Source organism: Myotis yumanensis, unplaced genomic scaffold, assembly GCF_028538775.1.
Source record: "Myotis yumanensis isolate MYYU_CA2020_CCGP unplaced genomic scaffold, mMyoYum1.0.hap1 SCAF_11, whole genome shotgun sequence".
NCBI classification, from domain to species: Eukaryota; Metazoa; Chordata; class Mammalia; order Chiroptera; family Vespertilionidae; genus Myotis; species Myotis yumanensis.
The window spans coordinates 12,099,799-12,115,330 of record NW_027223762.1 but is presented as its reverse complement, the minus strand read 5'-3'; the positions used below and the strand labels follow the sequence as shown (position 1 = coordinate 12,115,330).

At 41.2% G+C, this 15,532-nt stretch overlaps 2 protein-coding genes across 4 annotated transcripts in view; one reads left to right on the top strand and one right to left on the bottom strand.

Moving 5' to 3' along the window:
* BABAM2 (BRISC and BRCA1 A complex member 2) overlaps positions 1-12,292 on the bottom strand; it is a 351,823-nt gene extending 339,531 nt beyond the window's left edge. For both annotated transcript variants that reach the window (XM_070428913.1, XM_070428914.1), the window contains exons 1-2: positions 12,067-12,292; positions 8,268-8,420 (exon numbers count right to left, since the gene is read on the bottom strand). In XM_070428913.1, the coding sequence (XP_070285014.1) occupies positions 8,268-8,395 (128 nt within the window). In that variant the 5' untranslated portion in view covers positions 8,396-8,420; positions 12,067-12,292. The remainder of the gene's footprint in view (positions 1-8,267; positions 8,421-12,066) is intronic.
* Positions 12,293-12,507: 215 nt separating this feature from the next.
* The window catches only part of RBKS (ribokinase), a 70,643-nt gene continuing 67,618 nt past the window's right edge, over positions 12,508-15,532 (top strand). For both annotated transcript variants that reach the window (XM_070428915.1, XM_070428916.1), the window contains exon 1: positions 12,508-12,640. In XM_070428915.1, the coding sequence (XP_070285016.1) occupies positions 12,552-12,640 (89 nt within the window). In that variant the 5' untranslated portion in view covers positions 12,508-12,551. The remainder of the gene's footprint in view (positions 12,641-15,532) is intronic.

The window sequence follows — 15,532 nt, the reverse complement described above, 5'->3', positions numbered from 1 at the left end:
TCTTTTTGTTTGTTTGTTTTTGTTTTATTTGTTAATCCTCACCCGAGGGCATTTTTCCATTGATTTTTAGAGAGAGTGGAAGGGAGGGGGAGAGACAGAGAGAAATATCGACGTAAGAGAGACACATTAATTGGTTGCCTCCTGCACATACCCCACATGCCAGGGAACAAGCCTGCAACCAACGTATGTGCCCTTGACCAGAATTGATCCCTGGACCCTTCAGTCCACAGACCAACGTTCTATCCACTGAGCCAAACCAGCTAGGGCTGAAATGATGTTTTTTAAATGAAAAGAGTCTTAGGAGTCCATAGATGAAAAAAACAATTGTTCTAAGGGCTTCATACCTACTTAACAGTAAAACATCAAATTGTTCTCCAAAACTTCCACTTGATTCAAGATTTCTTATCAATAAGTTAGCAAGAGCAAAGGTTGAGATAAAAACCTTTTCAGAAAACAAAAAGGGTATATTTTTCAAAAAGTCAAGAGAAACAAGGTTAATGGGAAAAACTACTTTCATAACAAGCCATTAGAAAGATAACCAAATTACTCAGGAAACGTGGCCCTGAAAAGGAAGATTACAAAATTATTTCTCAAGAACATGGCACCAAAAAACAAGATTAGTTAAGTAACATGGATGCTGAAAAGGAAGCTGGTCTACATGGATATAAGGCATACATGAGCATTTTAACAGTGGCAGTATAGGAATAATTAATTTGAAATACATGTATGTGCCTATTAACATGTACTAAAAGAGCCTCACTTATCTTCTAATCCTAAAGAACTTGGCAAACGTTTTGTTCTAATAAAACAAAACATTTTACTCTAGTAAAAGAAAACAAAAAATACTATCTTAAAATTGCACAGAATAGAGAGGACAAAGATAAAAGTAAGAATGAGTTCTTGTTTTCTTGAACAATGCAAAGCAGAGGTAGGAAGAGACTAGATGAATCTCCTATCCCCTTTCCTTTACACATTAGACTGGCTCCTTCCCTTCACCTCTTCCCTAACCTCCATATCAAATGAAGCCACTCTGAAATGAAATCACTGCAAGATATGAAACACCCAAAATTCACAACCACCTAAAACTCCAGATCCAAATTTATTCTAGCACTTACCATCCCAGACTCTGTGGAAAGAATATGGAATCCTAGCAAAACTTCCCAAAGTCGGTGATTTCAGAGTTCACTGGGACAAGGCCAATATTACCACTTTGACTTTTTCCCAAAAAAATACTAAGTACAAAATATAAAATATCTGACAGCACTTTGAAATGTTAAAATATTGCTGAACTATTTAATCAAATGTCTTACACTATTATAATTAAAAGAAGGCTGAACAGGCAGCTACTCAGGTTAAAGATCTAAGAGTAGAAAAGAGTATGAGCCGAGGCATGAGGACTAGGGAAATTTTGTTTCTTCTGGTTAAAAAAAAAGCCCAAGAAATAATTCCTGAAGGACAACCTCGACTTAGTAATAGCACTCAAAATATCAACACCACACACGTGTTCACTGGGTTGCTAGATGCTCTGGCTCCTAGACAAGTACTCCAGATCCTAGCAAAAATTCTGCCCTGTAACATCCACTGATTGGTCGGTGCCAGGGCAGGGGATTATTAGTCAATGTAGCTGGTCCTCAGGCAGCCATTGTGCTACTTGTCTGGTTTTGCTGCTCTTTCTGGGCCTGGAGCTGAAATACAACTGAGGCCTAGATGTTATCTTTAGGAAGGAAAAGATCAGGGGATATAAACGGCCTGACCAGCGATATGAAAGATCAGGGGTCCAAACCGCATGACCAGTGATATGCTAGGGGAGGATAGGTTACCCTGGGGGCAATGTTCTTGTTTTCCCAGTTTTGCCCCTTGCTAGGCATCCAGGGCTTTCTGCTCATGTCTAACATTTTCCATCTCCTGAATTAGCAAATAATCTTTAAAAATTTATAATACTGATATTATCAAACTGTAGAGGAACTGGCATCCTCATATACTGCTAATGGAAGTGTAAGCTGATAATACATTTCTTGAAAGAAATATGTATGTTTATGTATCCTTACATATAAATATACCAACATATTAAACAGATCAAAAGTCTTAAAATTTACATATTCTTTGGCTCCAAAATTAAAATTTTGCTGACAGATAGGAATATATGCATCCATTTAGGCATTTTTATTTTTTATAGACCCAGAGAAGATCTCCTGATAAAGAATCTGACAATCTATACTAATAAAAGGGTAATATGCTAATTAGACCGGGTTGACCGAACATCTTCCGGTCGTCCTGCCTTCCTTCTGGACAAAGCCATGGTGGCGGGGGCCGAGGCAGAGGTGGCTAGGGGCGATCAGGCCGGCAGGGGGGAGCAGTTAGGGGCGATCAGGCTGGCAGGGAAGGGCAGTTGGGGGCGATCAGGCTGGCAGGGGAGGGCAGTTAGGCAGCGATCACACAGGCAGGCAGGCGAGCGGTTAGGAGCCAGCAGTCCCGGATTGTGAGAGGGATGTCCGACTGCTGGCAGTCAGACATCCGCTGAGGGGTCCTGGATTGAAGAGGGTGCAGGCTGGGCTGAGGGATCCCCCCCCCCCCAATGCATGAATTTCGTGCACCAGGCCTCTAGTCACCTAATAAAAGGCCAGGTAGCTGCCTGATCACATTGCCTGAGGCTCAGTAATTGGCAAGCCCACCTACACACAAAGAGCTTCAATTCACATTTTAATACCTTACTCATTAATAGTCATGGACAGCCAAGAATCATCAGTTTGAAGAAAGCCATCAACATGAAAGATAATGCAAGGTACAGAGAAAAAGATGTTTGTGGAGTTTTTTTTAATCCTTACCCAAGAATATGTTTATTGATTTGAGAGAGAGAGAAACATCAATGTGAGAAAGAAACATTGATGGGTTGTCTCTCATATGCACCCAGGAATCAAAACTGCAATCTTTTTGGTGTATGAAGACAATACTCCAACCGAGCCTCCCAGCTGTGGTAAAAAAATATTTTTTTTAAACTGTAAATAATCAATGGTACCTCAATTTTTACAAAAACTATAATTACTATCCTTACAGAAAAGAGAAGATACTGCATCCATGAAACTACAACAATATGTGTGTTAAAGGTCTCCACAATTACAGATCAAGGCCTCCAAGATTTGAAGGGAAGATAATTTGCAACCTAGACTTCTGTACCTGCCCAAAGTATAAATCAAGTTTAAAAGTAGAATTAAAGACATTTTCAGACTTCCAGGAACTCAAAAAACAAACCTCCTCCTCTCCCTTTCATGGGCTGCTATTGGAGTACATGCTCCAACAAAACAAGAGGACACAAGAAACTAAGATATGAGATTCAACACAGGACAGAGGCAAAGGGAAACCCACAATGATAGCTGTATGACACATCTAGGCAACAATCAATTCAGATTAAATCAGTTCCTCCACCAATCTTCCCATCTCAACAGATGGCATGACCATCTACCAACTTGCTCAAGCTCTCTCACACGCCAAATTGAACATTCTCATGATTGTACCTTCTAAACAGCGTACAATCCCTTCTTTCAGCCTCCAATGCCTCTTCCATATTCTAAGACTCTGTCATCTCTCACCTGGTCTACTGTAATGGACAGCTAACTAGTCTACCTTATCCCATACAAGCTATTTTCCATATAACAACCAGTCATTTTTTAATACAAATAAGATCCTGTCACGCTGATTAAAATCCTCTAATAGCTTCTCATTCCACCCAGAATAAAACTCAAGTTTCCAAATACAGCCCACCAACCTCTGCATAATCTGGCCCCTGACTATCTTTAGAATCTCATCTCATTTCCCTCTCACCCTTTCTCACTACATTCCAACCACAGTGGCCTTGCAGGTTCTTGAATATGTGAAGTTTTATCTTGCATTTGACATGGTATTGGCCTTTTACATCAAATTCCCCAGCTCTTCACATTGAATTATTCTCATCTTTCATGATTCAACTTAAATGTAATTTCCTCAGAGCTTTCCTGACCATCAATTCTCAATTAGCCCCTCACCAGGTCAGTTTCCCTTCATTTCATTTCCTCGGTGAGTTAAAATGAGTGAGTTCTGTCAACTGAATTATGGTAGAACAGTATGCAACTATTTAAATGAGGTTATCAAAAAGTATTTATATAAAATGGCTCAGCAAGACAATTTTTAAGAATTAGAAAAAGATGGATAAGGAGAATGTTTCCTACCAGTTATCACTGACATTCTAAAAAGTTGTAATTGTTAAGACAGTATAGAACTGGCAGAAGAAAAATGAGACTGACATATCAGTACAAAAAGTCTAGAAACAGATTTGTGACATAAACTTGACCTAACAAAGGTAGCACTGCAGATCCATAGGCAAAGGATGGCCTTCTCAATAAATGATGCTGGGATAACCAATTATCCATATGGTGGAAGGGGGAATATATCCCTCTCACAACATATTATATAGAAAAAAGTAAATTTCTATTTAAAGACCAAAAAAGGAAAAAGGTAAACTTTAAATCCGTAAAAGATGATTTATGATTTTTGGGTAGGACAGTTTCTTGAAATGCTCCCTTTCTCTTACACTTACACTTACACACACACACACACACACACGGGCACAAATCTAAAAAGGAAAATATTAATAAACTAGAGGCCCAATACACGAATTCGTGCACCAGTGGAGTCCCTAAGCCTGGCCTGCGGGATCGGGCCAAAACTGACTCTCCAACATACCCCAAAGGGTCCCAAATTGCAAGAAGGCGCAGGCCAGGCTGAGGGACCCCACTGGTGCATGATCGGGGCTGGGGAGGGGCCGCGGGAGGGCTCCAGGGCATGTCCAGCCTGTTTCACTCAGTCCTGATCGGCCAGACCCCAGCAGCAAGCTAACCTACTGGTCAGAGCGTCTGCCCCCTGGTGGTCAGTGCACATCATAGCAACTGGTCGACCCGTCAACTGTCTGCCCCCTGGTGATCAGTGCACATCATAGCAAGCAGTTGAGTGGCCTTAGCATATCATTAGCATATTACGCTTTGATTGGTTGAACAGCCGACCAGACAACCAGACACTTAGCATATTAGGCTTTTATTATATAGGATGTGACTTAATTAAAATTAAAAAGACTTCTGGACATCAGTAGCACAAATTAGGAATATAAACCACAGATTGAATGCAGATATTTGTAATACAGGAACTGCCAAAAGATCAGTATCCAAAATGCTTAAGGAATGTTTTAAAATCTATACAAAAATACAATCACTAAAAAGATGAGCAAAGGATAGTCCCCCAAAAAAGAAATTTTAATTGGCAATAAGGATATGAAAAGATATTTCAATACACTAGTAATCCTGGAAATACACATTAAAATCATAATATATTATTTTATACCCATCAACTTGTAAAAAATTTAAATCTGACAACACAGAGTATTTTTGAGGCTACAAAATAAAGAAAAAACTTATTTCTGATGGAAAGAAATTGATACAATCTGATGATATCTAATAAGATAGAACATGCATATACTCTAAGAGCCAGCAATTCTATTCCTAGAACTATATACCCTAGAGAGGTACCTTTCAAACATTTTTTTTTTTTTTAGAGAGAGAGAGAAGAAGGGAGAGGGAGAGATAGAAACATTGATGAGAGAGAGACATCTTCAATTGGCTGCCTCCTGCACACTCCACACCAGGAATCGAGCCCACAACCTGGACATGTGTCTTGACTGGGAATGGAAGTGGCAACCTCTTGGTTCATGGATCGACGCTCAACCACTGAGCCACACCAACCAAACCCTCTCACACTTTTTTGATCATCGCAAACATATTTTACCTTGTGACCCAATGCACACATACTTATTTAACTGAAACAAACATTCACAAAGCAGAGTTTATTCTTAATATGCATCACATATTCTGATAGTTTCCATTCTTTTTATTAATGTTTCAATGTTGGAATGACTCACTCACTTGATTTTAGAACCACTAATGGGTAAACACACCCAGTTCAGAAAACTCTGCCCCAGAAAGTAAATATATATATATATATGTGTGTGTGTATATATATATATATATATATATATATATATATATTCTTGTGCAAATGTAAGAGCATGTTTATTATGACATTCTTTGTCAAAATAAATTTAGAACATAAAAGTCAATCAGTAGAAGAGTGAATAAAAAATTGAAGGCATATTCATACAATGGAATTGGATATAACAGTGCAAACAGAAGAACTTAAGTATCGATAACGACAAATATCATGAACGTAAGATACTTAGCAAAACAAGCAAGTTGCAGAAGAATACATACAGTATATCATTTGTATGAACCTTTTAAATGTGCAAAACAAGAGTATACGGTACATTGTTTAGAAACACATTTTTACATAATGCATATATAGCATATAAAGATATGCACAGGTAAAAAGAAAATAGATCCCAGAAAAGTACAGAAAAGAGAGTGAAATGAAAAAGCCAAGTGAACATTTAGAAACTAAATCGTTAAAAGTTGCCCATCTTGCCCAGCCGGCATGGCTCAGGAGGTCACGGTTCGATTCTTGGTCAGGGCACATACCCGGGTTGCAGGCTCCATCCCCAGTGGCAGGGCCGTGCAAGAGGCAGCTGATCAATGATTCTTTGTCATCATTGATGTTTCTGTCTCTCCCTCTCAATTCCTCTCCGAAATCAATAAAAATATATTTTTTTAAAAAGTTGCCCATCTTAAAATTAAAATTGCCTCCTTTCCAAGCACCAGACTAATAAAGAAAAGTTTGCCTGACCGGTGTGGCTCAGTGGTTGAGCGTCAACCTATAAACTAGGAGGTCACGGTTTGATTCCCAGTCAGAGCACATGCCCGGGTTGTGGGCTTGGTCCCCAGGAGTGGACATGCAGGAGGCAGCCAATCAATGATTCTCTCTCAACATTGATGTTTCTATCTCTCTCTCCCTCTCCTTCCTGCTTGAAATCAATAAAAATATATATGTTTTAAAGGGCTCAACTGCCAGCTAGAAAGAGTAATACAATCAAATTGAGATCAGTCTTCAAACACACATTTTTTTAAAAATTTTTCTATTAAGTAATCAAGTACACGGAGTATCTATTTTCAACTAAGTAATGAAATCCAGAACATGGACAAAAAATACAACAGGTACTTGTGGGTGGATGAGATGTCACAGCAGATGCCCCAAACACAGCCATGTGCCAACCAGGTTGAGTCACTGTGATATGCTGAAAAAAGATATTAAGGCTCAGCTGCCACAGGTTGCAGTGAGCACTCACTGCTTTCCTCTCTGTTATATTTGCCAGGCATCATTCCAGAATGCTGAATATTCAGACATCTTCAAGAATAGTAAATCACTAAAAATGACAAAATGTGGCATCTTACAAATAGCATATGCTTATGATCCAATTAACACAGCAGATAGCCAATAAATATTCAGTGGGCTCATGGAATAATTCCCTAAAATTAAAATGGTGGCCCTTCTAGGTTTCAATATATATGACATCCAGAAGATTAAACCCAATGCTATAATACCCTTTGCTGTAATTTCAAAAATGTCAATCCACTTGTCAGAGAATGTCATTTAAAAGGATAATGTGTAACAGAATTTAAGCAATAAACTACCAGACCAGTAAGCATGCCTCCAAGCCACAAGTTCAAACCACTCTGATCCCCAAACCAAGCAACTTCTCTAGGAAAACATCTCACCCATTCATTCAGTCAACCCATATTTATTACACTACATGTCAAAGGTACCACAGTAGACCTTAAGGAAGCATCGTGTTAATTTTCTATAAAATTTTTGTCAATTTTCTGTAAATCTAAATTTATTTCAAAATAAAAAGTTGAGTATTTTGTAGGCATGAGATCTTACCATTTCAACCACGTTATGAAAATGACTCATTTGGGCTAGGTATTATAATTTTCTTATTAGGAGAGATTATTCAATGATGTCAAATTCAGAATCTCAAAACCCAACTCTTACTGAATTACAGAAGACATAACTAGAAAACGAGTCAGTGACTGAAAAGTACACTTGCGAAACACAACACGGTAGTCTGTTAGCAAAGATATACACCCCCAAAAAGACATAAAGTAATGATCATAAAGCAATGGCCCACAACACAAATAAAACGACTGAAAACATAAAATGTCAAGAACTGGACAAAACCAACTGAATCAATATGCGATAAAATTATGACTTGATGAATGTCTGTGGCCAATTTTTATGAGTCTGGCAAAAAAGGCTTTTCATTAGGTAAAAGTTGGATTGGTTGAGTTACATACCCAGATTTCAAGTCAGTTATCCTCAAACAGTTTGTAGCATCCAGTCCCACTTTTCCATTGCGGACCACACTAGATATAAACGGGGAGAGCATTGGAGAAATTCGGTTCAAGGCCACTTCTGGGGACATTTTAACTTCGACTTGCAAATCACCACTGAAAGCAGAAGGAAAGAACGGTGATCAGAGTATCCAAAAGAACTACATACACCAAGCTCCCTGAAAACCGGCACAGCACACACAAGTTTCTCTTGCATGAATAAATACCTCATTTTCCTGTCTTAAGCAGCCTCTCCCGATGAAATCATCTCCCTGCTATTCACCTACTTAGGACAGAGACTACACCACTGCTTTTCAGGAACAGAGGCAACCCTTGAAATCCAATTCCCTCCTCCTTTCCAAAGTTGACTTCTACAATGCTACACTCCACTTAAAACTCTCCCATTCAGCTTGCAACTGGCCGGTTCTACTTTAGTTGAGGCCTTAAGAAGCCTTCGCTGACAATCCTCTCCCTCTTAACACACAAAACCCACACACCAGTAGGTTAGGAATCCTTGCTTTGTAAGAACTTGGCTGATAATACTATATAAAAACCTAGAACAAGCATAACCTGCTTGCAAGTCACTTACTAGAAATTATTTTCTTCTGATATACTTCTCTACATAATTTTCATAACTGTTACTGCACAGTGTATTATAACCACTGGAGAGAGATCACAAACTAAACACTCAATAAGCATTTTTAAATAAATAAATAAGGAGACAAAAGCTAGAGAAATATTCAGGTATATAGAGAAGATAATATGCCCTCAAACACTTGGTAGAGGATAGCACATCTAAGGAATAGATGCAGCAAAAATCTACTTAACAATTAAATCATGAAAACATATACCTGTCCAGATATTCAGCAACACAAACTAACATGGATCTAGAAGTCTTTGACTGCACTATAAGGTGCTTAAGAAGTCCTTAAACTTGAAAATACAAAAGTAAAACCAATAAATCATATCTAAACTACTTGGAAACCCATGGGGCTGGGGGAGGGAGTACATGAATTCCTTTTAATAGATCTCTAAATGAAAGCCTCTACTTTCAGAGGTGAATAAGTCAACTTAAATGATAATTTTCTTTCTCAATCTGAAAGAATAATCCCACACCTAAAGCAATTAATTACCTGCAAGTTACAAGTAAATGATGTTTTGCTTCTAGTTTTCATATATTATACCACATGAGGACTTAAGTGTCCCTGCTAATATAAATGTTGAAAACTAGTACCTGTTTTAATAATTTCAGACAGTAACAAAGGTAAGAACTACAGTGATCTTTCAAAAAATAATAATACTGTGACCCTTCTGGGTGATGACACTCAGAAGTATCTTGGGCATGTACCTTGGTTGCAGGCTCCTCCTCAGCCCGGGCCCTGGTCAGGGTGCGTGCAGGAGGCAACCAATCAATGTGTTTTGACATTTCTCTCTGTCTTTCCCTTTCTCTTCCACTTTCTCTAAAAATCAATGGAAAAATACCCTCGGGTGAGGATTTAAAAAAAAAAAAAGAGCTTCCATATACATTATTGCAGTTGATCTTCATACCCCTGGGTAGTAAGGAATTCCCATTTTAAAAATGACACAGATTACTAATCTAAAGTATCATTTTGAAACCTATTTTTTTCTATTCTGCAATGTTTCCACTTTTTTTTCTAACGACTGATGTCACAGTTCTTGAAAGGATGATTACCTACATCATATGCAAATACAAAAATACTTATCCAGGAAAAAAACTGAAGGACCTCACCTACATTACAAAATTATTCTTCCTCTCCCTGGTCTGTGTTTCTTAGTGGTTAGAGCGTCGGCCTGGGAACTGAAGGGTCTCAAGAAGGGTCTCAGGTTTGATTCCTGGTGGAGGGCATGTACCTGGGTTGCAGGTTCATCTCCAGCCCCTGGTGAGTGCATGCAGGAGGCAACCAATCGCTGTGTCTCTCTTACACTGATGCTTCTCTCTCCCCGACCTCCCACCTCCTTTCCACTCTCTCTGAAAATCAATGGGGAAAAAATATCCTTGGGTGAGCATTTAAAAAAAAATTATTCTTGTTTTTCCATAATTTTAATTATGGGACATATCTATTATAATTGTATCTCTCATTTCTATGAAAAATGAAAATAGAACATTCTGAACATCTATTCAGTATCAAGCACTGTCCTACCCACTTCAATCTGTAATCTCATTTACTTTCCCTGAACAATCCTGTCCTCTGTTTAATACTAGTTTCCACTTCATTAGTGGATAAGAAAACTAATACTCAACAAGACTAACTTGTTCAAAGTCCCCAACCTAGCAAGCTGAAGGATCAGAATTCAAATCCAGATCCCCCTCAAAGTCCACTATTCTCATTTTCCTCTCAAATAAACATAACTTCAATCACCAAAGAGAAAAGCGTCGAAGTGAATTTTTTAAAGTATACATCTCTTAAAATTTGGACAAAATGGCATGAATTTAGACTCATGGTTGCTTTACAACTAGAAACAACTACTGTTTGCCTACTGCTGAAATTGGCCTGACTGACTGCACCAATCAAATGCTAGAGGGAGAAGAGATAAACCAAATAACTTATATGCATAGCCCATGCACACGGGCAATAGGGTAGTGAAGACCTGAGAGGGAGGATGGGGGGGTGGGGGCGGGAGATATCTGTAATACTATCAATAAAAATACATTTTAAAATGCTAAAGGGAATAAACCTACTCCAGAAACCAAACTATACTTAAAGTTGACAACAACCCATTCCATTTCAGCAACTGTCATGACCTTAGAATGACACCTGAAGGAATGAATTTGTCTTTGTTTCCAGAACAGCCAAAATACTATCTTCTGACAGTTCAAGGTTTCATGCAGTGTTAAAAACTGTTTCAAGCGTGAGGTGCTGTGACTGCTCTAAAGGAGAGGGGAAACTACTCCAAAATCCGAGGTCACGGAATGATGATGGTCTTTTGGTGCGGCCCTGTTGAGCCAGGGGCATGGCTGCGGGGATCACCCCCCCCACACACACCCCACCCCACCCCCCAACCCAGCAGCTTTTACACATCTCAGCACTGTAACAGATCGCAGGCAGGCAAAACTTCACGGTGGCCAGCCTCCCCTGAACGCTAGTTAGGCCATTTGTATTTCCTGACTTTGACATATTACAGAAGGAAAATGCAGCAATACAGTTTTTACAGGTGTCTGCTGCCTCCAACTGAGGTCACATCAGGTCCTTTGATCGGCCACCTGGGGAATACAAAGACGTCTAAAGCGTTGTCCAGTTTCTTGCCATTAAGATGGGATGACAAACACGGAAACATGTGCCCTGCTGACGTCACGGAACGGAAAAGGGTAGCGTCCAGCTGCGTCACGTCAACGTCATGGGCGCACGAGGCAAGTTACACGGGGGGAAGTCATTTCTCCGAGGGACAGCACTGAAGAAAAACAAGCCGGCTCCGACCCACAGAATGATCACCCCAATTTAGGAGCCATTTAAAAGGGGCACTCTCCCTTCTCCCAAATTGTATGACCCCCTCATCACGCGGGAAAGAGGGAGAAGTCAGGTTAATCGGGGACCAGGGGCGGTATAGACGAGGAGAAAGAGTAACGCCTGGCCTGGAGGATGCCGTTCTTGAGGGGACCGGCGTGACGGGGACGAGCAGGGCATCTCTGGAGCCGGGCCTTCTCTACAGGAAGGGGAGGCGAGCTCGAGCTCTGGGCACGGCCCTCGGCACCACCTGTGCGACTCGGGGTCCAACCTCCCCACACCAGCCCCAGTCTAGGTACCTGGAACTTAGTCCGTTCGGTAACCGGCGACTACGTGGGGTACAGGTTACCCGAGCGCGCCCCCGACCGACGCACCGCGCTGCGCGCGCACCGCGGGCCTCTGCGTGCTCGTGCCCGGATGTCCGCCCCGCCCCCTCTGCGGCCCCGCCGGGCGGGGTGCGTGCCGGACGCCCCTAGCCGCGCTCTCGGAGAGGCGTCCCCGCGGTGCCTGAAAGTTCCCTGTCCGGTGCTTTCTCCGCTGCGGCGAGCGGCGCGGGGCCGGGGACTATCAGCCGGGCCTGAGGCGGGAGGCGGGGCCGGGAGACAATTCCTGGAAGCACTGGGGGCAGCTGGTGGGCGGGGCGATTTCGGGCACTCAGGTGGGCGACCCGCCGCGGCCTCCGGAAGGCCCGGGAGTTAGGGAGGGTCGGCGCGGCGTCTCTGGCAACGGGGTCGGGCAAAGGGTAAAGGGCAGCTTCCTGGTTGGAGAGCACCTCGCTGGGGCCATGGCCGCGCGGGGGAAACCCGGGCGGCAGAGGCAGGAGGCGGTGGCGGCCGTGGTGGTGGTGGGCTCCTGCATGACCGACCTGGTCAGGTTTGTCCGGGGCCAGTACGCAGAGTCCGGCTGGTGGGGGGGCGTGTGCGTTTCCCTGCGGAGGCGCGGGGGCCGTGCGGATGAACTGTGCTGGCTTTTGGGGTGAGCTGCGGGTTCCCCCAGACCGTAGGGTCCCTGGTGGGCTGCAGGAGGTAGGGTAAGTGTGTCAGGCGAGGGGACATTGTGGCCAGGGCGTCGTGAATGCGCCAATGGTCCTGGAAGCGCCTCCAAAGCCCTCCACCTGGTTTCCTGGCCAGGCTGCTGTGCCCCCCCTGAGCATTTTACCCCCAAGAATGTGATGCGCCTCCCTGAGCTGTTGGGAGGACTAAAGGAAGTAAAGGGTTTGGGCCCGGAACCCTATCCAAGCTGGGTATTCTTGTCTGAGCTTCTATAAAATGAGTGGAGCCAGAGATCAAAAAGGCGATCAGTCACCTTTAGCCATATTGATTGTTGGCATTCCTGCAGCATTACATATTTACAACTTCTTTTACAGTATTCTAGTAACATGGATGGCAACACGAGTGTGCGTTCAAATAAAACCCGGTAAACACAATATTTAATCCATTTTTTAAAATATTTTTGTCTGTTTTTAAATATATTTTTATCAATTTCAGAGGAAGGGAGAGAGAGAGAGAGATGGAAACATCAAAGATGAGAGACAATCGGCTGCCTCCTGCACGCCCACACTGAGTATGGAGCCCTCAACCCAGCCATGTGCCTTGACTGGGAACCCATCAATGACCTATTGGTTCATAGGTCAATGCTCAGCCACTGAGTCACACCGGCCAGGCTACATCCATTTTTTCAAGTGATCAAATCATGGCCCTAGCTGGTTTGGCTCAGTGGACAGAGCCTCGGCCTCGTTTGGGTCAAGGGCACATGCCCGCGTTCAGGGCTCCATCCCCAGTGGGAGGCAGCCAATCAATGATTCTCATTTATGTTTCTATCTCTCTCCCCTCTCCCTTTCTCTCTGAAATCAATGAAAATATATATTTTTAAAGTGATCAAATAATGAAAGAATGGTTGATGAGATTAGATAGGGAGAACCTTTCAATTTATCTTTTTTTATGAAAATGGCTTTTTTTTATTATAAAAGTAGTATTCATTGTTTTAAAATAAGTAAAAGGATCAGGTATTCCAAGAAAATCGTACCAACCAGATTGCTTCAGTTTAATATTTGGTGAATAGCTTTTTAATATAATGCTATTTTTATATTATAAAAATAAAAAATGATCAGGCATTACTACAGTAAGACTTCATCTGTCCTGCAACCTTGCTTTTCCAAAAGATAGCAGAGAACCTAGAAATAAATAAAAAGACCTTGGGACAATCAAAACAAGTCACCAAATCCCAGCACCAAGCCACCTTTGTTGTTTTTTTAACCTGGAAAATAGTTCTAAGGTCTTCACATAACCAATTTAATCTTAAGTAGCTTAAAATGTTTATAAGCTCAAATTTCCAGGCCAAAATTAGAAAAAATGGAGAGTCAAGGGGAGAGACTGCTAGGGATAGATAATAGTGATTGCCCAAAACCTGAAAGTGAATGGGAGAGTGTAATAACAACCAACAAAAGAATTTTAAATGCCAGTAGCCTTTGTTTTTCCACAAATAATTGAGCTACCTTGTCAGACACTGTGCCAACATACATGTCCTTCCTTTGGTGACAGCGCATAACATTCAGCCTAGTTGTGAAGAGGCCTACACATCTTTTTGTAGAGCAAGAGTCAGCAAATCTTTCTGTAAAGAGCCAGGTAGTAAGTATATAAGGTCTATTCTTTAAAAAAAAAAATTCTAAAAATGTAAAAACTATTCCTATCCCCCAGGTCTTGTAAAAACAGCCTGTAGGCCAGTGGTTCTCAACCTTCTGGCCCTTTAAATACAGTTCCTCATCTTGTGACCCAACCATAAAATTATTTTCATTGCTACTTCATAACTGTAACGTTGCTACTGTTATGAATCGTAATGTAAATATCTGATATGCAGGATGGTCTTAGGCAACCCCTGTGAAAGGGTCGTTCGACCGCCAAAGGGGTCGCAACCCACATGTTGAGAACCGCTGCTTTAGGCCATAGTTTGCTGACTGTTCTCCAGAGCATCACTGTCTTACAGCCCACTATAGTAACTGATGTTAGTCATATGACTCTTTTCAAGAAAAGACAATATGGTACCCATTAAATTTTATATAAAAGTAGAGCATGTGTTTTTTAGAAATTGTTCCATCAAATATATTGAAAGCTTGTTACTTAAAGGAATAGGTCTTCAATAAACCTTCAGACATCTAAAATAATGGATTACTTAGAAAATCCATCTAGTGGAATTTTTACCATAGGTGAAGTTGCAGAAGAGTAAGAAAGTTAAACAGGTTTCCCAAGTAACCTACCTAAAAGTGTCAGGGTTAAAATTCAAAGCCACTTTCTTGTTACACTACATAGGGGCTTTCTGTGAAGCCTGACCCTCGGACATTAAAGATAAATTACAGTACTTCCTAAAATGAATACTCTTTTAACGTTGGGGATGGTGGGATGTCCAAAACCCATGTTAGCATCTGTCAGGATTTTAAACTCTCATTTCAGAGCTAGAGGAACTTAGAAATTTTTATCCCAGCCCTTCAGTTTATAGATGAGTAAACTGAGTTCTTCATGGTGGATCGACTGTCTAATGTCTCTTCTCTTGCCATTTTCTTACCTTCATAAAGGTTTCTATTCCTCACATGAATCACTAGTAAAAATGTTATTCCCCTATAGACTCCCATGACTTTCCTACAAACTTCTCATGGTATCTGACTACTTCTGCCTCTGAAGATCTTTACAAAATACCTGAGTATGGGTTTTTGGTTAAAACCAAGCATCTGTGATAAACTTGAGTGTAGCTTTGCTAGTTATGATACATATT